This window comes from Carcharhinus amblyrhynchos, unplaced genomic scaffold (genome assembly GCF_965287045.1).
Source record: "Carcharhinus amblyrhynchos unplaced genomic scaffold, sCarAmb.v2.hapA scaffold_551, whole genome shotgun sequence".
Taxonomy (NCBI): Eukaryota; Metazoa; Chordata; class Chondrichthyes; order Carcharhiniformes; family Carcharhinidae; genus Carcharhinus; species Carcharhinus amblyrhynchos.
In genome coordinates, this window is record NW_027650291.1 from 92,866 (window position 1) to 117,452 (window position 24,587).

At 52.6% G+C, this 24,587-nt stretch overlaps 1 protein-coding gene across 1 annotated transcript in view; it reads left to right on the forward strand.

The window, feature by feature from the left end:
* The window catches only part of prpf19 (pre-mRNA processing factor 19), a 43,853-nt gene extending 19,775 nt beyond the window's left edge, over window positions 1-24,078 (forward strand). Inside the window, exons 8-15 of the mRNA XM_080184086.1 lie at window positions 4,502-4,576; window positions 7,376-7,451; window positions 9,208-9,317; window positions 9,429-9,584; window positions 14,786-14,855; window positions 17,424-17,509; window positions 22,274-22,444; window positions 23,938-24,078. Of these exons, the coding sequence (XP_080040212.1) occupies window positions 4,502-4,576; window positions 7,376-7,451; window positions 9,208-9,317; window positions 9,429-9,584; window positions 14,786-14,855; window positions 17,424-17,509; window positions 22,274-22,444; window positions 23,938-24,054 (861 nt within the window). The 3' untranslated portion in view covers window positions 24,055-24,078. The remainder of the gene's footprint in view (window positions 1-4,501; window positions 4,577-7,375; window positions 7,452-9,207; window positions 9,318-9,428; window positions 9,585-14,785; window positions 14,856-17,423; window positions 17,510-22,273; window positions 22,445-23,937) is intronic.
* Window positions 24,079-24,587: the final 509 nt, after the last annotated feature.

Consider the following 24,587-nt stretch of genomic DNA (forward strand, 5'->3'; position numbering starts at 1 on the left):
AGGCCCCAGCACTGACCCCTGGGGCACTCTACTAGTCAACCGCCAATCCGAATAGCACCCATTAACCCCCACTCTCTGCCTCCTATTTGACAACCAATCCTCTGTCCATGCTAACACCCTACCCCCAACTCCATGCCCCCTTACCTTCTACAATAACCTCTTGTGAGGTACCTTGTCAAACTCCTTCTGAAAATCAAGAAAGACCACATCCACCGGCTCTCCTCTATCCACCGCCCGAGAGACATCCTCATAGAACTCCAATAAATTTGTCAGACACGACTTCCCCTTAACGAAACCGTGCTGCGTCTGCCCTATCAAGCAATTCCCCTCAAGATGCCTCGCTATTTCCTCCTTGATGATGGATTCTAACATTTTACCTCCAACAGATGTTGAACTAACCAGCCTATAATTCCCTGCCTTTTGCCTGCCACCCTTCTTAAACAACGGCGTAACATTAGCCGTTTTCCAATCTTCCGGCACTTCCCCGGAATCCAGCGACGTTTGGAAAATAATCACCAAGGCATCCACTATCACCTCCGCCATTTCTTTCAGAACCCTCGGATGCATTCCATCCGGTCCTGGGGACTTGTCCACAATCAGTCCCTCCAGTCTGTCGAGCACCGCCTCTCTAGTAACAATAATGTCATTGAGACCCTCCAGTCCTACACCTTTCCATCTCTAACACCCGGCAAATTATTCACGTCCTCCTCCGTGAAGACCGAAACAAAAAAGTTATTCAAGAGCTCAGCCATTTCCCCATCCCCTACCACTAAGTCCCCTTTCTCATCCTCTAAGGGTCCAACGTTCACCCTAGCCAGCCTCTTCCTTTTTATATATATATATAAAAACTCTTGCTATCCTTTTTTATATTAAGCGCTAGCCCAGCTTCATAGTTTCTCTTACCCTTCTTTATCAACTTCTTTGTCAATCTTTGTTGACATTTAAACCTCTCCCAATCTTCTTCTCGCCCACTATTAGCTACTCTAAACACCTCCGCTTTTAATTTAACACTTTCCTTCACCTCCTTCGTTATCCACGGCTTATTATCTCTCCTCCTACGGTCCTTTTTAACCACCGGAATAAATTTCTGCTGAGCACCAAGAAAGATCTCCTTAAAGATCTTCCACTGCTCCTCAGCAGACCTACCTTCCAACGCGCTCCCCCAGTCCACATTTGCCAATTCTTCTCTCATCCTACTGTACTCCTCTCTGTTCAAACAAAGGACACGTGTCCGGGAACCCACTTTCTCCTCCTCCATCTGCACCAGAAACTCCACCATACAATGATCACTCTCCCCAAGAGGATCCTTCACCACAAGGTCCCTAATTCTACCCGCCTCATTACATAACACCAGATCCAAGATAGCTCGCTCCCTCATCGGCTCCAACACACACTGTTCGAGGAAACTATCCCGGCAGCATTCCAAGAACTCCTCCTCGAGCCCACCGCGTCCAACATGGGTCGACCAATCAATATGTAGATTGAAATCCCCCATAACTATCACCGTCCCATTTCTGCATGCCGCACTTATTTGCGCGTTAACAGCCTGCCCCACCTCCAGATCATTATTCGGGGGCCTATAGACGACACCCACCAGCGTCTTCCCCCCTTTGCTGTTCCTAATCTCCACCCACAACGATTCCACTTTCTGCTCTTTGGTTCCTATATCATCCCTTGCTACCACCCTGATGCTATCCTTAATCAGCAGAGCTACGCGCCCCCCTCCCCCCCACCTTTTTCCTCCCGTCTATCCTTTCTAAACACTTGATACCCCTGGACATTCAACTCCCAGTCCCTGTCACCTTGCAGCCATGTCTCTGTAATGGCCACCAGATCATATCCATTTGTGCTGATCTGCGCCACCAGCTCATCCACTTTATTCCGAATGCTTCGTGCATTCAGATAAAGTGCCTTCATCCCAGCCTTCACCTGTACCCTATTTGCCAGAACACCACCAACCATACTCACGCCCCCTACTCCATTTATTATTGGGACATCCTTGGCCTCCTCCCTTACCTGCACCCTCTACTTTAGACCCCGTAATGTCACCTACCCTCGCACCCCCCCCCCCAATTAGTTTAAAGCCCTAACTACAGTCCTATCTACACGATTCGCCAGGACTCTGGACCCAGCACGGTTCAGACCGACCCCATCCCACCTGAACAGGTCCCACCTACCCCAACACTGATGCCAATGTCCCATAAATTCAAACCCATTCCTCCCACACCAATCCCTGAGCCACCCATTCACTTCCTTAATCCTATCAACCCTACGCCCGTCTGCACTCGGTTCAGGCAGTAGTCCAGAGATAACCACCCTGTCGGTTTTACTTTTTAATTCCATTCCCAGCTTTTCAAACTCCCTCCCCAGATCCTCAGTTTGCATTTTGCCTACGTCGTCGGCACCCACATGTACAACAACGACCGGATTCTCACCCTCCCGTTCCAGGTTCCTCTGCAGCCCAGATGCGACATCCCGGACCCGAGCACCAGGCAGAGAACACACCCTTCTGTGCACTTTGTTATTGTGACAAAGGACAGTGTCAATACCCTTAACCGCACTATCCCCAATTACTACTACGTTCCTTTTCACCTCTTTGCCTATGACCTGTGTCTGCATCACTGTACCATGTGCAGTTTGCTCACCAAGCTCACAGCCCTCGTTCTCGTCCACACTGGAAGCAAGAACCTCAAACCTGTTATGCAGATTGAGAGGCTGAGGCATTTGGTCCCCACCCTCCTTCCTCTCAGCAGCCCCCTCCTGTTCCTGACCCTTAGAGTTAGCCAGTCTGGGGGGGTGGTGGATGTCTCTTGCACCCCATTGACAATGGCACCCTCCCTCCCCCTGATGAGCCTCAGTGTCTGTAGCTCAGAGGCCAGCTCATCTACCTTGAGCTGGAGCTCCTCCAGCAACCTGCACTTACTGCAGACATGGTCACATGGAAGGACCCTGTGGTCCACCAGCTCCCACATCATACAGAAACAGCACATCACGTGCCCCTCCATTATTCCCTGTAGTAATATTGAACAAATTCAACGCAAACTTACCTGGCCCTTTTCTCCCCAGCCCTTTTGCTCCTAAGCCCTAATAGCTCACTCTGCTTCCCTCTCACTCCGCTGCCCGCTGTCTACACCAGACCTCCTTTTAAACCTGGCACTGTTTTAAAAGCCTGCTCCCCCACAACTCCCTGCTATCCACTCCCTTAGAATTCTTAAAGCGGTAGATACAAAAAGCCCGCGAAAATGCTTTTAAATGATTTAAACAGTTCTACAAGGTAGGTTCTTACTACGAAAGTGCTTTAAACTTATTTAAACAGGTTAAACAGAATTTCTTATCTGTCTCTCTGCTCCTTCACTCGTCTGCTCCAGCAAACAATGGACCTTCTTAATCGCTTGGTTCTCCTTTGCTGAATTCTAAACTGCTCCCAATCCTCAGGCCCGCTGATTTTCTTGCCAGTTTCTATCCTTCCTCGAATTTGATGCTGTCTTTAATTTCCCTTCTAGGCCATGGTTTGGCCACAATTCCCTGACCGCTCTTGTGTCAAATAGGAATAAATAGCTTCTGGTGTTCATCACCTATTCATTCTTTAAACGCTGTCTTTCCTTTCAGTAATGTTTCCCAGTTCATCATGGCCAGTTCATGCCTCATATTGTCATGGTTATCTTCACTGAGATTCAGGACCCTGGACTCAGAATCAGCTCCATCATTATCCACCTTGACACAGAATTCCCCCATATTATGATCACTCTTCCCAAAGGGTTCTCTCTCAGCCCATTAATTCTTTCTCATTGCACAGCACCCAGTCCAAGGTGGCCGGTCTCCCTTGTTGGTTCCTCAGTGTATTGTTACAGACCACCCTGTACGCACTCCAGAAATTCCTCCGCTATTGCACTGGGTCTAGTCTGCCTCCCGGTCTGTACGCAGATTAACATCGCCCATTATCACAGGTGCTTTCCTGTCTAATGCATTTCCCCCATTACCGCTGAGGTTCTGTATCCCACCCACACCAATGTTTTTGCCCCTTGTTATTTAAGTTGATCCGCACAGATTCCACGGTCCCCAAGCTAATATCTTTCCTCGGTATCGTACCAATATCAGCTTTGACCGACATTGCAATTCCACCATCTTCTCCTTTCTGTCTGTCCTTGCCAATCACTGTTTAGGCCTCAATGTTGTGTTCCCATCCTGGCTCACCTTGGAACCACATCTCAGTAATGACAACTCTATCAACCCCCCCCCAAGCTGTGTAACTAATTCCTTGCAAAGGTGCCCCCACCCTTGTTCGGCCCCCCCTCCGGCCACCTCACCATTGGTCCCTTGTGCCCCTCAGGCCTCCTCGCCGCCCCCCCCACACGCTCCTCCCCTGCCCCATGTGGGCGGTCTATTTCATAAACACTGGGGGGGGGGGGTGCTGGAGGGTGGCCGTGTGGGACTGACCATTTTATACAAAGGGGAGTGGGCGTGTGGAACTGACGTGTTGTAAATTTCTGTTGTTCTGCAGCGAGGCAAGACTGTCCCGGAGGAACTGGTGAGAGGGGAAGATCTCAGCAAGTACAGACAGGTGGCTTCCCATGTGGTAAGTTCGAGCTGGACATCATCTTAATAAGAATAATTTGCATTTATATAACCCTTCTGGTGTACAGTGGTTAACATCCCAGTGAACGTTATTGAAATAATCTGAGCCCGAACCAGGAGGAGACAGGGACCAAAGGCTCAGTCAAAATAGGTGGTTTTCAGAAATGTCTCTTTAAATAGAGGCAGAGAGGTTCAGGGAGGGAACTCCAGCTCAGCAATTCTCGAGAGGCCAGAATCAGAGGAGTGCAGAGATCACGGAGGGTGCAGAGATCGGGAGGGGTGTAGGGTCTGGAAGGGTTACAGAGATAGGGAGGGCTGTAGACGCTGGAGGAGGTTACAGAGATAGGGAGGGGGTGTAGGGGCTGGAGGAAGTTACAGAGATAGGGAGGGGGTGTAGGGGCTGGAGGAAGTTACAGAGATAGGGAGGGGGTGTAGGGGCTGGAGGAGGTTACAGAGATAGGGAGGGCTGTAGGGTCTGGAAGGGTTACAGAGATAGGGAGGGGGTGTAGGGGCTGGAGGAGGTTGCAGAGATAGGGAGGGGGTGTAGGGACTGGAGGAGGTTACAGAGATAGGGAGGGGGTGTAGGCGGGGTTGGAGGAGGTTACAGAGATAGGGAGGGGGTGTAGGGGGCTGGAGGAGGTTGCAGAGATAGGGAGGGGGTGTAGGGACTGGAGGAGGTTACAGAGATAGGGAGGGGGTGCAGGCGCTGGAGGAGGTTACAGAGATAGGGAGGGGGCGTAGGGGCTGGAGGAGGTTGCAGAGATAGGGAGGGGGTGTAGGGACTGGAGGAGGTTACAGAGATAGGGAGGGGGTGTAGGGACTGGAGGAGGTTACAGAGATAGGGAGGGGTGTAGGGACTGGAGGAGGTTACAGAGATAGGGAGGGGGTGTAGGGGCTGGAGGAATTTACAGAGATAGAGAGGGGGTGTAGGGACTGGAGGAGGTTACAGAGATAGGGAGGGGGTGTAGGGGGCGGGAGGGGGTTACAGAGATAGGGAGGGATGTAGGGGCTGGAGGAGGTTACAGAGATAGGGAGGGGTGTAGGGACTGGAGGAGGTTACAGAGATAGGGAGGGGTGTAGGGACTGGAGGAGGTTACAGAGATAGGGAGGGGGGGTGTAGGGGCTGGAGGAGGTTACAGAGATAGGGAGGGGTGTAGGGACTGGAGGAGGTTACAGAGATAGGGGGTGTAAGGGCTGGAGGAGATTAGAGATAGGGAGGGGTGTAGGGGCTGGAGGAGGTTACAGAGATAGGGAGGGGGTGTAGGGGCTGGAGGAGGTTACAGAGATAGGGAGGGGGTGTAGGGGCTGGAGGAAGTTACAGAGATAGGGAGGGGTGTAGGGGCTGGAGGAGGTTACAGAGATAGGGAGGGGTGTAGGGGCTGGAGGAGGTTACAGAGATAGGGAGGGGGTGTAGGGGCTGGAGGAAGTTACAGAGATAGGGAGGGGGTGTAGGGGCTGGAGGAGGTTACAGAGATAGGGAGGGGTGTAGGGGGCTGGAGGAGGTTACAGAGATAGGGAGGGGTGTAGGGACTGGAGGAGGTTACAGAGATAGGGAGGGAGGTGTAGGGGGTCTGGAGGGGGTTACAGAGATAGGGAGGGGTGTAGGGGCTGGAGGAGGTTACAGAGATAGGGAGGGAGGTGTAGGGGTTCTGGAGGAGGTTACAGAGATAGGGAGGGGGTGTAGGGGCTGGAGGAAGTTACAGAGATAGGGAGGGGTGTAGGGGGCTGGAGGAGGTTACAGAGATAGGGAGGGGTGTAGGGGCTGGAGGAGGTTACAGAGATAGGGAGGGGTGTAGGGGCTGGAGGAGGTTACAGAGATAGGGAGGGGTGTAGGGGCTGGAGGAGGTTACAGAGATAGGGAGGGGGTGTAGGGGCTGGAGGAGGTTACAGAGATAGGGAGGGGGTGTAGGGGCTGGAGGAGGTTACAGAGATAGGGAGGGGTGTAGGGGCTGGAGGAGGTTACAGAGATAGGGAGGGGTGTAGGGGGCTGGAGGAGGTTACAGAGATAGGGAGGGGTGTAGGGGCTGGAGGAGGTTACAGAGATAGGGAGGGGGTGTAGGGGCTGGAGGAAGTTACAGAGATAGGGAGGGGGTGTAGGGGCTGGAGGAGGTTTCGGGGATAGGGAGGGGTGTAGGGGCTGGAGGAGGTTTCGGGGATAGGGAGGGGTGTAGGGGCTGGAGGAGGTTACAGAGATAGGGAGGGAGGTGTAGGGGGTCTGGAGGAGGTTACAGAGATAGGGAGGGGGTGTAGGGGCTGGAGGAGGTTTCGGGGATAGGGAGGGAGTGTAGGGACTGGAGGAGGTTACAGAGAGGGATATGGATGTGGGGGAGGGGAAGGGACCGAGTGTTGTGATTGGTGATGAGCTGGGATGGTGTTGAACGAGAGAGAATGCTGAATGGCCTCTTGTCCTTGGAGATGTCACTGTGAATCGCGGCGATTTTTGGCATGATGCTCAGAACTGGTGATGCCCCCCCCATGACTGCGCTGCCCAGCTCCCACGCCCCACCCACACCCAGATGCACGCTCCCCCTCTCATTCCCCCCACCCCAACTGCGCACTCCCCACCACATCCCACCCCACTCCACCCACGCGCTCCCCCGCGCCCCTCCCCCCTCCCCGCCCCGCGCCCCTCCCCCTGCTCTCTCTCTCTCTCTCTGGTTTGAGTTAATGATACTCTCCCCCTGCTGCGCTCTCTCTCTCTGGTTTGAGTTAATGATACCCTCCCCCTGCTCTCTCTCTGTGGTTTGAGTTAGTGATACTCTCCCCCTGACTGCTCTCTCTCTAACTCTCTGGTTTGCAGGGTTTACACAGTGCCAGCGTGCCCGGTATTTTGGCACTTGACCTTTGCCCATCGGACACTGCCAAGGTCCTTACTGGTAGGTGTGATATGTTTTAATTCTGTCGGGTTTCCCACAATCATAAATTCATCGGGTACAGGAGCAGAATTAGGCCATTTGGCCCATCGAGCCAGCTCCGCCATGGCTGATGTGCTCCTCATCCCCATTTTCTTTCCTTCTCCCCAGAACTCTTCAACCCATTCCCAATTAAAAATCTGTCTAATTCCTCCTTCAACTTACTCACTGTCCTAGTACCCGCTGCACCTGGGGGAGTGAATTCCACAGATTCACAACACTTTGGGAGAAGTAGTTGCTCTTCAACTGTTTTAAATTTGCCCACCCTTACCCTAAGACTATGACCTCTTGTCTTAGAATATCCCGCAAGAAGCATCTGCCCCAAATCTACCTTATCTAGACCTTTTATCATCTCATATATCTCAATTTGATCTCCCCTCATTCTTCTAAATTCCAGAGAGTGTTGGCCTGAACTGTTCAATCCTTTATACGGACAAACCCCTCATCTCGAATCAATCTAGCGAACCTCCTCTGAACTGCCTCCAATTCCACGACATCTTTCCTCGAATATGGGGACCAAAACTGTGCACAATACTCCAGGTGTGGCTTCACCAATGCCTCGTATAGTTGCAACAATACTTCCAATCAATCCCCTACCCACTCGGGCCTGCTTCGGAGACACGAGCAGACCACCTGTCTGATCTCTGATTTTATTTATTGCTGTCACATGTATTGGGACACAGTGAAAAGTATTGTTTCTTATGTGCTGCACAGACAAAGCATACTATTCATAGAAAAGGAAAGGAGAGGGTGCAGAATGTAGTGTTACAGTCACAGCGAGGGTGTGGAGAAAAATCAACTTAATCTAAGGTAAATCCATTCAAAAGTCTGACAGCAGCAGGGAGGAAGCTGTTCTTGAGTCGGTCGGTACGTGACCTCAGACTTTTGTATCTTTTACCCGACGGAAGAAGGTGGGAGAGAGAATGTCCGGGGTGTGTGGGGTCCTTAATTATCTTGGCTGCTTTTCCCGAGGCAGTGGGAAGTGTGGACAGAGTCAATGGATGGGAGGCTGGTTTGTGTGATGGATTGGGCTACATTCACAACCTTTTGTAGTTCCTTGTGGTCTTGGGCAGAGCAGGAGCCCAGACCAAGCTGTGATACAACCAGAAAGAATGCTTTCTATGGGGCATCTGTAAAAGTTGGTGAGAGTTGTAGCTGACATGCCAAATTTCCTTGGTCTTCTGAGAAAGTAGAGGCGTTGGTGGGGTTTTTTAACGATAGCATTGGCATGGGGGGACCAGGACAGATTGTTAGTGATCTGGACACCTAGAAACCTGAAGCTACCAAGTTATAATACATCTGGAAAGGATGCTTTCTTTGGTACATTGGTGAGAGTGGCAGTGGACATGCTGAATTTCCTTGGCCTCCCGAGAAATTAGAGGCATTGGTGGCTTTCTCAGCCTAATGCTGAGTTAGCCTGACCTCAGCGTGTGGTACTGAGGCCATCAAACACACGGCCTAGTACCGAGTTAGCTTAATATCACTCCCCGCCTTGCAGGACTGAGTCCCCGATGTGGAGAGCAGGAAAATCCAAGGCCTTGACTCCGGCCTAGTTAATCTGATGTCATTTCCAGCGATTCCTGTTGTCTCTCTCTCTCTCTTTGCCCCACTGCACCTCCGGTCTTCGCCCAGCTTCCCCCTCTGCACCCCCCGAGTCCCCTTCCCCACCCTTCGCACCCGCTCTCTGATCACTTTGTGTCTCTCTCTCTCTCCACTGTAGGCGGTGCAGACAAGAATGTGGTGGTGTTTGATAAGAACTCGGAGCAGATCCTGGCCACGCTGAAAGGTCACGGCAAGAAGGTCACCAGTGTGGTATTCCACCCCAGCGAGGTGAGGCCCCTCTCCCCCTTCTCTGTCACTGCGTGTCACGGCTGCTGGAGTCTTGCTTAGCCTCAGACTGAAATAACTAACCGTGACTCTCCTGTTTCCCTCCGCCGGCAGAATATCGTCTTCTCCGCCTCACCAGACACGACCATCCGCATCTGGTCAGTCTCCACCACGTCCTGTGTGCAGGTGGTGCGGGCGCACGAGGGAGCTGTCACCGGCCTCAGTCTCCACGCTACTGGGGACTACCTGCTGAGTGCTTCAGATGACCAGGTGAGGGGACACGGTTGGCCTTGGAGTTGGAGGGAGGGGGTGGTCTGTACTTTGGGTACACTTATACACAGTGACTAATCCTTACCCTGCTGAATACGCAGCGACTGATCCTTACCCTGCTGAATACGCAGCGACTGATCCTTACCCTGCTGAATGCGCAGCGACTGATCCTTACCCTGCTGAATGCGCAGCGACTGATCCTTACCCTGCTGAATGCGCAGCGACTGATCCTTACCCTGCTGAATGCGCAGCGACTGATCCTTACCCTGCTGAATGCGCAGCGACTGATCCTTACCCTGCTGAATACGCAGCGACTGATCCTCACCCTGCTGAATGCGCAGCGACTGATCCTTACCCTGCTGAATACGCAGCGACTGATCCTTACCCTGCAGAATACACACACAGCGGAACACAAATAGGCCCTTTCCCTTCACCCGACATATTTAACCCACTAACTTACTTTACCTGCACACCTTTGGAGTGTGGGAGGAAACCCACGCAGTCACGGGGAGAATGTGCAATCTCTATACCGACAGTCACCCGAGCCGTGAATCAAACCTGAGTCCTGGCACTGTGAGGCAGCTGTGCTAACCATTGTGCCCGGAAAATGAAACAGCTTAACTCATAACCCTCAAACAGTCAATGAATATGAAAAGAGACAAACGCAACTTATCATAATACAGTTCCAATTGAGCAATATTTCCCTTAACCACTTCTTTAAAAATAGTTAGCAACTCCAGGCTTAGAGTCACAAAGATTTACAGCATGGAAACAGTATTTCTGTCCATGCTGCCCCTAAGCTAATTGCAAATGCCCGTTTGGTTAGTCCCATTTAGCCTATATCGCTTTATTTAAATGTCAACAAAGATTGACAAAGAAATTGATAAAGAAGGGTAGGAGAAACTATGAAGCTGGGCTAGCGCTTAATATAAAAAAAAAGCAAGAGTTTTTATAAGTATATAAAAAGGAAGAGGCTGGCTAGGGTGAACATTGGACCCTTAGAGGATGAGAAGGGGGACTTAGTGGTAGGGGATGGGGAAATGGCTGATGTCTTGAATAACTTTTTTGTTTCGGTCTTCACGGAGGAGGACGTGAATAATTTGCCGGGTGTTAGAGATGGAAAGGTGGTAGGACTGGAGGGTCTCAATGACATTACTGTTACTAGAGAGGCGGTGCGCGACAGACTGGAGGGACTGATTGTGGACAAGTCCCCAGGACCGGATGGAATGCATCCGAGGGTTCTGAAAGAAATGGCGCAGGTGATAGTGGATGCCTTGGTGGTTATTTTCCAGACGTCGCTGGATTCCGGGGAAGTGCCGGAAGATTGGAAAGCGGCTAATGTTACGCCGTTGTTTAAGAAGGGTGCCAGGCAAAAGGCGGGGAATTATAGGCCGGTTAGTTTAACGTCTGTTGTCGGTAAAATGTTAGAATCCGTCATCAAGGAGGAAATAGTGAGGCATCTTGAGGGGAATTGCTTGATAGAGCAGACACAGCACGGTTTCATTAAGGGGAAGTCGTGTCTGACAAATTTATTGGAGATCTATGAGGATGTGTCTAGGGCGGTGGATAGAGGAGAGTCGGTGGATGTGGTCTTTCTTGATTTTCAGAAGGCATTTGACAAGGTACCTCACAGGTTATTGCAGAAGGTCAGGGGACATGGAGTTAGGGGTAGGGTGTTAGCGTGGATAGAGGACTGGTTGTCAAATAGGAGGCAGAGAGTGGGGGTCAGTGGGTGCTATTCGGATTGGCGGTTGGTGACTAGTGGAGTGCCCCAGGGGTCGGTGCTGGGGCCTCAGCTATTTACCATTTATATAGATGATCTGGAGGAGGGAACCGAGTGTATGGTGTCGAAATTTGCTGATGACACCAAGATTGGAGGAACAGCAAATTGCGCGGAGGGTGTGGAGAGTCTGCAGAAGGATCTAGATAGGCTGGGTGAATGGGCCAGGAACTGGCAAATGGAATTTAATGTTGGCAAGTGTGAGGTGGTCCACTTTGGTAGGAAGAATGGTAGGAAGGACTATTACTTACGTGGAGAAAAACTGCAGCAGGCGACAGTGCAGAGGGACCTCGGGGTCCTTGTGCATGAGTCGCAAAAACCCAGCTTGCAGGCGCAGCAGGTGGTCAGGAAGGCGAATGGGATGCTGGCCTTCATAGCGAGGGGGATTGAATATAAAAGTAGGGAGGTCTTGCTGCAGCTGTATAGGGCACTGGTGAGGCCGCAGCTGGAGTACTGTGTGCAGTTTTGGGCGCTGTACTTACGCAAGGATATTTTGGCCTTGGAGGGAGTGCAGAGGAGGTTTACTAGGCTGATGCCGGAGTTGAGGGGGTTGAGCTATGAGGAGAGGCTGAATAAACTAGGCTTGTACTCGTTAGAGTTTAGAAGAATGAGGGGAGATCTCATTGAGACGTATAAGATGATGAATGGGATGGATAGGATAGAGGTGGAGAGGCTCTTCCCGCTCAGAAAGGACAGTAGGACTAGGGGGCACAGTCTCAAGATAAGGGGGGGGGGTCGGTTTAGAACGGAGTTGAGGAAGAATTTCTTCACTCAAAGGGTGGTGAATCTCTGGAATTCTCTGCCCGTTGAAGTGGTGGAGGCTACCTCGCTAAATAGTTTTAAGACGCGGGTTGATGGGTTTTTGGTAAGAGAGGGGATTAAGGGTTATGGGGAGAGGGCGGGAATGTGGAACTGAGCCATGACAGATCAGCCATGATCTTATTGAATGGCGGGGCAGGCTCGAAGGGCCAGATGGCCTACTCCTGCTCCTATTTCTTATGTTCTTATACCCATTGTACCCATGTAACTGTCTAAATGCTTTTTAAAAGACAAAATTGTACCCACCTCTACTGCCTCTGGCAGCTTGTTCCAGACACTCACCACCCTCTGTGTGAAAAAATTGCCCCTCAGGACACTTTTGTATCTCTCCCCTCTCACCTTAAACCTATGCCCTCTAGTTTTAGACTCCCCTACCTTTGGGCAAAGATATTGACTATCTAGCTGATCTGTGCCCCTCATTATTTTATAGACCTCTAAGTTCACTCCTCAGCCTCCTACACTCCAGAGAAAAAAGTCCCAGTCTTTCTAGCCTCTCCTTATAACTCAATCCATCAAGTCCCAGTAGCATCCTAGTAAATCTTTTCTGCACTCTTTCTAGTTTAATAATATTCTTTCTATAATAGGGTGACCGGAACTGTACACAGTATTCCAAGTGTGGCCTTACCAATGTCTTGTACAACTTCAACAAGACGTCCCAACTCCTGTATTCAGTGTTCTGACCGATGAAACCAAGCATGCCGAATGCCTTCTTCACCACTCTGTCCACCTGTGACTCCACTTTCAAGGAGCTATGAACCTGTACCCCTCGATCTCTTTGTTCTGTAACTCTCCCCAGTGACCTCCCATTAACTGAGTAAGTCCTGTCCTGGTTCAATCGACCAAAATGCATCACCTCGCATTTATCTAAATTAAACTCCATCTGCCATTCGTCAGCCCACTGGCCCAATTGATCAAGATCCAGCTGCAATCCTAGATAACCTTCTTCAATGTCTACTATGTCACCAATCTTGATGTCATCTGCAAACTTACGAATCGTATCTCCGATATAATCCAAACCATTCATATAAATGACAAATAACAGTGGGCCCAACACTGATCCCTGAGGCACACTGCTGGTCACAGACCTCCAGTTTGAAAAAGCACTTTCTACAACCACCCTCCAGCTTCTGTCAAGAAGCCAATTTTGTATCCACTTTGATACCTCACCCTGGATCCTATGAGATTTAACCTTATGCAACAACCTTCCATGCGATACCTTGTCAAAGGCTTTGTTAAAGTCCATGTAGACAACATCTACTGCACTGCCCTCATCTATCTTCTTGGTTACTCCTTCAAAAAACTCAAATTTGTGAGACATGATTTTCCACTCACAAAGCCATGCTGACTGTCCCTCATCAGTCCTTGCATCTCTAAATGCCTGTCGATGATGCGCCAGAGATGAGGCTCACTGGCCTGTAGTTCCCAGGCTTTTCCCTGCAGCCCTTTTTAAACAAAGACGCAACATTTGCCACCCTTCAATCTTCAGGCACCTCACTGTGACTATCGATGATTCAAATATCTCTGCTGAGGGACCTGCAAGTTCCTCCCTAGTCTCCCTGGAATTCACTTCATCAGGTCCCAGGGATTTATCTACCTTGATATGCTTTAAGACTTGCAGCACCACCAGCTCTGTAATATAAAGCATGTTTGCTTTAACCTGTGTTAACAGCTATGGAGCTTCCAGAGAGGAGTTTTGTAGAGAGTGCAGCTTGTAGACCGCTATCTTTAAACATCCCTCTGCAGCAACTGAACTCTGAAAGCTGTTTCTCTTAGCTACCAACCTAATTCTTCCCCTTACTTTAATCAAGGGTCCTTTTCTTTGATAACAAAAGCTCTTTAAACCTTCTGTTAAATAAGCTCTTTTTTATTTATTTGTGGGTTCTGGGTGTTGCTGGCTGGGCCACCATTTATTGCCCATCCCTAGTTGCCCCTTGATCTGAGTGTCTCGCTCGGTCATTTGAGGGCAGTTGAGAGTCACCCACGTTGCTGTGGCTCTAGAGTCACATGTAGGCCAGAGCGGGTAAGGACGGCAGATTTCCTTCCCTAAAAGGACATTAGTGAACCAGATGCGTTTTTCCAACAATTGACAATGGTTTCATAGTGATCAGTAGATTTTTAATGAACTTACATGGCTGAAAGGGAGTGATCATCCTGCATTACAGCATCTGATGCGTTCCCTCCAGACAAACCGACCGTCTTTAACAAAACGCACATCTTAAAGCAGTCCAGTCCTCCCTCAGACATCGAATATCGTGATAGCACAGAATCACAAAGCGGAAGATATGGGAGCAGAATTAGGCCATTCAGCCCATCAAGCCTGCTCCGCCACGAATAATTTTCTCAAGCCCATTCTCCCGCCTTTTCCCCATAACCTTTGATCATCTTACCGATCAAGAACTTATCTATCTCTGTCTTAAATATACTCAGAATCACTGCCCTCTGACGGAAGAAATCTCTCCTTGTCTCGGTTCGAAAGGATTATCCCTTTACCCCGAGGCTGTGCGCTCAGATGCTTGCCTGCAACGAATGGAAGCGTCTTCTCTGCTCCGCGGAAAACACTACGAGCCTGTCTGTGTTAACTGGATTCTCTCTCTCTCCGCAGTATTGGGCATTCTCTGATATCCGATTAGGTCGTGTTCTGACAAAGGTGACAGATGAAGTGGCTGGATGTGGTAAGCACTGGTGGACGTGGCAAAGAACGGGGTGGTGATGCCAGTTTACCCAACCGTGACACAGATAGGGGAGGCAGAATGGGTGGGCAAGTAGCATGAAGAAAGGGTGACACTGTGGTTGGCACTGCTGCCTCACAGCGCCAGGGACCCGGGTTCAAGTCCCAGCTTGGGTCGCTGTCTGCACGTTCTCCCCATGTCTGAGTGGGTTTCCTCCCACAATCCAAAGACGTGCTGGTTGGATGGATTCTAAACTGTCCCTTCATGTCAGGGTAAATACATGAGGTTACGGGAATAGGAACCTGGGTGGGATCGTGGTCAGTGGAGACTCAGTGGGCCGAATGGCCACCTCCTGCACTGTAGGGACTCTAATTCGATGCAGAGAGGTGGGAGATGATGCAAGTTGGAAGAAGGAATAAGGTCAGGCGATGGCCCAGTGGTATTATCCCCAGACTATTAATCCAGAAACTCAGCTAATGTCCTGAGGACCCGGGTTCGAATCCCACCACGGCAGATGGTGGAATTTAAATCCAATTTAAAAAATCTGGGATTAAGAATCTACTGATGACCCATTGTGGGAAAAACCCATCTGGTTCCCTTTAGGGAAGGAAATCTGCCGTCCTTACCCCGGTCTGGCCTACATGGGACTCCAGAGACACAGCAATGTGGGTGACTCTCAACCACCCTCCAAGGGGCAACTGGGGATGGGCAATAAATACTGACCCAGCCAGTGACCCCCGTGTCCCAGGAATCAATTAAAAAGTAAGGAGAGGCAATACAAACATAATGGCATCTGTCCAAGGTGGGGACGGAAGGGACCCACTGATTATCCTATGGAAACTTCCAGAATACTGAAAGGCCTGGATAGAGTGGATGTGGGGAAGATGTTCCCATTAATCAGAGAGCCTCGGATCAGAGGACGTGGCCTCAGAATAAAGGGACGACCCTTTAGAACTGAGATAAGGAGGGGTTTCTTCAACCAGAGGGCGGTGAATCTGTGGAACTCTTTGCCACAGAGGAGGCCATGGTGACTGAGTGTCTTTAAGACAGAGATAGGTTCTTGATTAATAAGGGGATCAATGGTTATGGGGGAAAAAGTGGGAGAATGGGGTTGAGGAGTTTATCATCTATGGCAGAATGGACTTGATGGGCCGAGTGGCCTCATGCAGCTCCCATATCTTATGGTTCTGATAAATCCAGTCGGGTTTGGGAGTGAGGGGTGGAGATTCAGGAGAAACCACTTTGTCTTGTTGGGGTGGTGGGCGGGGGGTGGGTAAATGTGGAGCTCGCGCCCTCTGGATGCGATGGAGGTGAATGGTATCACTGTGTTTCGGGGGAGCTGGATATACCTGAGCAAGAAAGGACTGGGAAAAGAGGCAGATGTGGGAGGTCAGGGAGGAGGAGAAGGGGGTGGGGGGGAGAGGTGGGGCTTGTACAGACAGAAAAAACCAGCATGGAGCTGATGGGCTGAATGGCCAGCTTCTATTCTGTTATATTGGACAAAAACAGAAAATGTTGGCAGGTCTGGCAGCATCTGTGGAGCGAGAATAGAGCCAACACTTCCAGTCTGGATGACCCTTCGTCAGTGTGGGAAAGAAATGTTAAATCAGGAAATGTTCTAGTTAGGAATTGTTTCCGGAATTAACAGCTTATTAGATTTATTATTGTCACGTATTGGGATACAGTGACAAGTATTGTTTCTTGCGCGTTGTACAGACAGAGCATACTGTTCATAGAGAAGGAAAGGAGAGGGTGTAGAATGTAGTGTTACAGTCACAGCGAGGGTGTAGAGAAAGATCAGCTTAATGCGAGGTAGGTCCATTCAAAAGTCTGACAGCAGCAGGGAAGAAGCTGTTCTTGAGTCGGTCGGTACGGGACCTCAGACTTTTGTATCTTTTACCCGAAGGAAGAAGGTGGAAGAGAAAATTTTTGGGCTGCGTGGGGGGGGGTCCTTGATTATGCCGGCTGCTTTTCCCCGAGGCAGCGGGAAGTGTAGACAGAGTCAATGGATGGGAGGCTGGTTTGTGTGATGGATTGGGCTACATTCACCACCCTTTGTAGTTCCTTGCGGTCTTGGGCAGAGCAGGAGCCCAGACCGAGCTGTGATACAACCAGAAAGAATGCTTTCTATGGGGCATCTGTAAAAGTTGGTGAGAGTCATAGTGGACGTACCAAAGTTCCTTAGTCTTCTGAGAAAGTAGAGGCATTGGTGGGGCTTTCTTAACTATAGTGTCAGCATGAGGGGGACCAGAACAGGTTGTTGGTGATCTGGACACCTCGAACCTGAAGCTCCCAAGTTATGATACATCTGGACAGGATCCTTTCGATGGTGCGTTGGTGAGAGTCGAGGCGGACGTGCCAAATTGAGGTTGTGGGGTGGTTAAACCCATGGGCTATTGCAATAGGACTCTGGAGCCTTGCCAGGGTGGGCACAGTGTCCACCTGTGCTTTGCCAATGGGCTAGAACTGTCCATGTTTGGAGCAGAGTTTAAGGAGGGCGTGTTTTGGCCGTTCATTACTGGACCATCATTTATGAACCTGCTGTGTCCTCTTCCCTCCCTCTGTCCCCAGCCCTGACCTGTGCACAGTTCCACCCTGATGGTCTTATCTTCGGTACGGGCACCATTGACTCACAGATCAAGATTTGGGATTTGAAGGTAAGTGGGGGCAGGGCACTGGGGGTCTGCGATTGGAACTCGACAGAGCTGGTGTGTGGAACCCTAGGGCTATCCCAGCCCCATCCCTGGATCAGCTACATCAGTGTGTCTCCGGCTGGCTTCCCAATGGCTATCCTGACATCCCATTGGGCAGTCTCCCAATGGTCATCCCAGCATCCCATTGGCTAGTATCCCAATATCCATCCCAACACCCCATTGCCAATGTCCCAGTGCTGATCCCTACACCCCATTGGTCAGTGGCCATCGCTGCACCCCATTGGGCAGTCTCCCAATGGCCATCCCTGCACCCCATTGGCTGGTGCCTCATGCTCAGGTGTAGTTATTGGCCACTGGCCCAATTTCTATTCCACCAATTGGCTGCTCCCCTGTGCCCTATGATTGGCCGATACCCAAGCCCCAGAACTTGATTGGCCAGTGTCCTTATGCCAGTGTCAATCTGATTGGTTGAGGCATTGAATCAAGGACTCTGCAGTTGGCCAAGGCCCCAAGCCATGTACTCTGCGATTGGCTGAGGCACTGAAACTGGAGTCTCTGATTGGCCAAGGCCACAAGCCAAGCATCCTGGGCTGCCAATTGGTGAATTCCCTGACTTCTTGGCTCTGAGTGGACAATGGAGCCAACTCTCTCTGGGCTGAAGTGTTGACCTCCTTTGGCAGGCCCATGGTCAGGGGAACATTTATTTTCAAACAACCACAAGCGATTGGTCAATGGGCTGACTTTTAGGAGATGGCTGCCAGGGCGAGGCCATTTGGGTGTGGGGGGGTGTGTGTGTGACGGAGGGACATTTGGGCGTGGGGGTGTGTGTGAGACGGAGGGACATTTGGGCGTGGGGGGGGGTGTGTGTGGCAGAGGGACATTTGGGCGTGGGGGGGTGTGTGTGTGAGACGGAGGGACATTTGGGCGTGGGGGGGGTGTGTGTGACGGAGGGACATTTGGGCGTGGGGGGGTGTGTGTGGCAGAGGGACATTTGGGCGTTGGGGGGTGTGTGTGTGACGGAGGGACGTTTGGGCGTGGGGGGGTGTGTGTGTGACGGAGGGACATTTGGGCGTGGGGGGGGAGTGTGTGTGACGGAGGGACATTTGGGCGTGGGGGGGTGTGTGTGTGACGGAGGGACATTTGGGCGTGGGGGGGGGTGTGTGTGTGACGGAGAGACATTTGGGCGTGGGGGGGGTGTGTGTGTGTGACGGAGAGACATTTGGGCGTGGGGGGGGTGTGTGTGGCGGAGAGACATTTGGGCGAGGGGGGGTGTGTGTGACGGAGAGACATTTGGGCGTGGGGGGGTGTGTGTGTGACGGAGGGACATTTGGGCGTGGGGGGGGAGTGTGTGTGACGGAGGGACATTTGGGCGTGGGGGGTGTGTGTGACAGAGGGACATTTGTGCGTGGGGGGGGGTGTGTGTGACGGAGGGACATTTGGGTGTGGGGGGGGAGTGTGTGTGACAGAGGGACATTTGGGCGTGGGGGGGTGTGTGTGAGACGGAGGGACATTTGGGCGTGGGGGGGGTGTGTGTGGCAGAGGGACATTTGGGCGTGGGGGGTGTGTGTGTGGCGGAGAGACATTTGGGCGTGGGGGGGGTGTGTGACGGAGGGACATTTGGGCGCGGGGGGGTGTGTGTGTGTGACGGAGAGACATTTGGGTGTGGGGGGGGAGTGTGTGTGACAGAGGGACATTTGGGCGTGGGGGGGTGTGTGTGTGACGGAGGGACATTTGGGCGTGGGGGGGAGTGTGTGTGACGGAGGGACATTTGGGCGTGGGGGGGTGTGTGTGTGACGGAGGGACATTTGGGCGTGGGGGGGGGTGTGTGTGACAGAGGGACATTTGTGCGTGGGGGGGGGTGTGTGTGACGGAGGGACATTTGGGTGTGGGGGGGGTGGTGTGTGACGGAGGGACATTTGGGTGTGGGGGGGGGTGTGTGTGTGACGGAGGGACATTTGGGTGTGGGGGGGTGTGTGTGTGTGACGGAGGGACATTTGGGCGTTGGGGGGTGTGTGTGACGGAGGGACATTTGGGTGTGGGGGGGTGTGTGTGTGTGACGGAGGGACATTTGGGCGTGGGGGGTGTGTGTGACGGAGGGACATTTGGGTGTGGGGGGGTGTGTGTGTGTGACGGAGGGACATTTGGGCGTTGGGGGGTGTGTGTGACGGAGGGACATTTGGGCGTTGGGGGGTGTGTGTGACGGAGGGACATTTGGGTGTGGGGGGGTGTGTGTGTGTGACGGAGGGACATTTGGGCGTGGGGGGGGTGTGTGACGGAGGGACATTTGGGCGTTGGGGGGTGTGTGTGTGTGACGGAGGGACATTTGGGCGTTGGGGGGGGTGTGTGACGGAGGGACATTTGGGCGTTGGGGGGTGTGTGTGACTGAGGGACATTTGGGTGTGGGGGGGTGTGTGTGTGTGATGGAGGGACATTTGGGCGTGGGGGGTGTGTGTGACGGAGGGACATTTGGGCGTTGGGGGGTGTGTGTGACTGAGGGACATTTGGGTGTGGGGGGGTGTGTGTGTGTGAACAAAGAACAACCCAGCACGGGAAACAGGCCCTTCGGCCCAACGAGCCCGCGCCGCCGCATCGCCCTACACCTATTCTACCCTGCATGTCTACGAATGGGACCCTACTCAGTCAGATTCAGGGAAGAAATAGTGTCAATTTGGTGGAAACCAATTAGCCTAAGAGCACATCTTTGGGGTGTGGGAGGAAACCGGAGCGCCCGGAGGAAACCCACGCAACCACAGGGAGAATGCGCAAACTCCCACAGACACAGGCCCAAATCCATGTATCTGCACAGCCAGCAGTGCTAGTCACTGAGCTGTTGTGGAGCCCGTCTATCGGTCCACGATCAAGCACACACACCGACATGAAGTACTAGGCCACTCCTGGACTTCCAAGAGCAGCCCACGCACAACCTGCCGTGTGCATGCCCCTCGCTTGACACGAGGTGGACCTCCACCTGTGGAATAAAGACAAAACATATTAGTTATACAGCCTGCCCTTCCGGTGTCTCCCGAGGTTTACCCTATTTAATAGCCCCTACCATATCCCTCCATTCCCGTTTCACTCATATGCCTATCTAACTGCATCTTAAACGAGTCCAACGTGCCTGCCTCCACCACCCTACTCGGTAGCGCATTCCAGACCCCCACAACTCTCTGTGTAAAGAACCTTCCTCTTACCTCCAAATTATACCTCCCCCCCCTCACCCTTAATTGATGACCTCTTGTGTTCGTACCCAGTCTAGGGAGCAGTCTCTCACTATTAACTCTATCTATTCCCTTCAGTATCTTATATACCTCTATCATGTCCCCTCTCAATCTCCTTCTTTCCAAGGAGAATAGCCCCAGTCTCTTCAGTCTCTCCTCGTAACCCAGTCCCCCCATGCCAGGCAACATCCTGGTAAACCTCCTCTGCACCCTTTCCAGAGACTCCACGTCCTTCCGGTAATAAGGTGACCAGAACTGGACGCAGTACTCCAAATGCGGTCTAACCAACGTTCTGTATAACTGAAGCATTAGACGGCAGCTTTTATACTCTAAGCCCCTTCCTATAAAGGCTAACATCCCATAAGCCTTCCTAACAACGTTCTCCACTTGTGACACAACCTTCATGGATTTGTGAACCTGCACTCCCAGGTCCCTCTGTATGTCTATACTCCTAATCGGCCTACCTTTTATCACATAACTCCTCTCTGCATTATTCCTTCCAAAATGCATCACCTCGCATTTGTCAGGATTAAATGCCATCTGCCACCTATCTGCCCACTGCACCAACCTATCTATATCATGTTGTATCACCTGACAATCCAGTTCTGTACCCGCCAACCCTGCCATCTTGGTGTCATCAGCAAACTTGCTGATCACACCACCTACTCCCTCTTCTAAGTCATTTATGTAGACTACAAAGAGGAGAGGTCCCAGTACCGAGCCCTGCGGCACACCACTGGTCACTGGCCTCCAGCCCGACAAGGTACCCTCCACAACTACCCTCTGTCTCCTATTTCCCAACCAGTTCTCAATCCACCTAACTACCTGACCTCGTATCCCATGCGCCTTAACCTTTTCTACCAGCCTACCGTGAGGGACTTTGTCAAACGCCTTACTGAAATCCATGTAGATGACATCAACGGCTCTCCCATCGTCAACCGTTTTTGTCACCTCCTCAAAGAATTCCACCAGATTCGTAAGGCAAGACCTCCCTCTAACAAAGCCATGTTGCGTATCCCTAATCAGATCGCAACGCTCCAAATGCTCATACATCCTACCCCTAAGTATTTTTTCCATTAACTTCCCTACCACCGACGTCAAACTCACTGGCCTATAATTCCCAGGGTTATCCCTACTACCTTTTTTGAACAACGGGACCACATTTGCTACCCAATGTGTGATGGAGGGACATTTGGGCGTTGGGGGGTGTGTGTGACGGAGGGACATTTGGGCGTTGGGGGGTGTGTGTGACGGAGGGACATTTGGGTGTGGGGGGGTGTGTGTGTGTGACGGAGGGACATTTGGGCGTGGGGGGGGTGTGTGACGGAGGGACATTTGGGCGTTGGGGGGTGTGTGTGTGTGACGGAGGGACATTTGGGCGTTGGGGGGTGTGTGACGGAGGGACATTTGGGCGTTGGGGGGTGTGTGTGACGGAGGGACATTTGGGTGTGGGGGGGTGTGTGTGTGTGATGGAGGGAGGGTGGGACGGTAGTTATTCCCTCCTCACTGTCGTATCCCTCGCTTCCCCCCCCCCCCCCCCCAACCGCAGGAACGGACGAATGTGGCCAATTTCCCCGGTCACTCTGGACCAATCACCAGTATCGCCTTCTCGGAGAACGGTTACTACCTAGCAACCGCGGCTGATGACTCTCAGGTCAAACTCTGGGACTTGCGCAAGCTCAAGAACTTCAAAACCATCCAGCTCGACGAACATTACGAGGTAAGACTCCCTCCATCTGCCCACCGCCCCCCCCACCCCCCATTACTGACACTCAGGGAGTGCCGCACTGTCAGAGGGTCAGTGCTGAGGGAGTGCCGCACTGTCAGAGGGTCAGTGCTGAGGGAGTGCTGCACTGTCAGAGGGTCAGTGCTGAGGGAGTGCTGCACTGTCAGAGGGTCAGTGCTGAGGGAGTGCTGCACTGTCAGAGGGTCAGTGCTGAGGGAGTGCCGCACTGTCAGAGGGTCGGTGCGGAGGGAGCGCCGCACTGTCAGAGGGTCAGTGCTGAGGGAGTGCCGCACTGTCAGAGGGTCAGTGCTGAGGGAGCGCTGCACTGTCAGAGGGTCAGTGCTGAGGGAGCGCCGCACTGTCAGAGGGTCAGTGCTGAGGGAGCGCCGCACTGTCAGAGGGTCAGTGCTGAGGGAGCGCCGCACTGTCAGAGGGTCAGTGCTGAGGGAGCGCCGCACTGTGAGAGGGTCAGTGCTGAGGGAGCGCCGCACTGTGAGAGGGTCAGTGCTGAGGGAGTGCCGCACTGTGAGAGGGTCAGTGCTGAGGGAGTGCCGCACTGTCAGAGGGTCAGTGCTGAGGGAGTGCCGCACTGTCAGAGGGTCGGTGCTGAGGGAGCGCCGCACTGTCAGAGGGTCAGTGCTGAGGGAGCGCCGCACTGTGAGAGGGTCAGTGCTGAGGGAGTGCCGCACTGTCAGAGGGTCAGTGCTGAGGGAGTGCCGCGCTGTCAGAGGGTCAGTGCTGAGGGAGCGCCGCACTGTCAGAGGGTCAGTGCTGAGGGAGCGCCGCACTGTCAGAGGGTCAGTGCCGAGGGAGTGATGTATCACCCACTTCCTACATGTGATGTGATAATAGACAACAATCTGGGTGGTTTTTGGATACCTGGGTGTGGGAGCTTGCTGCATGCTGATTGATTGCTGCATTATAGAACTTTCCGGAAGGCTTTTGTCCGTGGAGCCCATGTGGGTGTTGTGGTCAGTTTGAGAGTATCTCTGTCTCTGCCATTGGCTGCCTTGAATAAACCGTGAACCCAGAACAAGTCAGCACCAATCTGCCTGACTGGGAATGGAAACCGCCCCCCCCCCCCCCAACCCCTACCACCCCCGAGCTCGAGACGTGACTCTTTCCCCCCACCCCCACCCCCTCCCCTGACCTCGAGACGTGGATCCGCCCCCACCCCCAGTCCCCCACCCTGAGCTCGAGGCGTCACTCTGTCCCCCCCCCCCCCCCCCCCAAGCTCGAGGCGTGACTCTCCCCCACCCCACAGCTCGAGACGTGACCCCCTCCAGCCCTCTCTGTTTCTCTCTGAGCTGCTGTGTTCTATCTTCATGGGCAGAGTGTTTGCTCAGGGCCAGTCTCCGCTGACCCAGGGCCCCGGGAGACCCCGGGAGAAATTCCCTCTGTCCTTTCTGCCCCCAATTACGAGGAGTGGCGCGGCTGGACACTATTGGTCTTACCCACCCTCACCTTTGAACTTTGCTCCCCTGCAGGTGAAATGCTTGACCTTTGACCAGAGTGGCACCTACCTGGCCGTGGGTGGCACTGATATCCGGGTGTACGTGTGTAAGCAGTGGGCAGAGGTCTTACACTTCACAGGTAAGGGCTGACACAGCACAGAGTGCTGCTCTGCAAACTTCCCTCGCATTCTCCCCAACGCACTCTCCCTCCCCGGAACCCCTGCACGCTCTCTCCTCCCTGACCCCCCTAGATGTGCCACCTCGTGCGCTGGGTCTCTCTCTCTCTCTCTCTCGGGGTCAGTCTCTCTCTCTCTCTCTCGGGGTCTCTCTCTCTCGGGGTCTCTCTCTCTCTCTCTCGGGGTCTCTCTCTCTCTCTCTCGGGGTCTCTCTCTCTCTCTCTCTCTCGGGGTCTCTCTCTCTCTCTCTCTCGGGGTCTCTCTCTCTCTCTCTCTCGGGGTCTCTCTCTCTCTCTCTCTCTCTCGGGGTCTCTCTCTCTCTCTCTCGGGGTCTCTCTCTCTCTCTCTCGGGGTCTCTCTCTCTCTCTCTCTCTGGGTCTCTTTCTCTCTCTCTCTCTCTCTCTCTCTCGGTCTCTCTCTCTCTCTCTCGGGGTCTCTCTCTCTCTCTCTCGGGGTCTCTCTCTCTCTCTCTCTCTCTCTCTCGGGGTCTCTCTCTCTCTCTGGGTC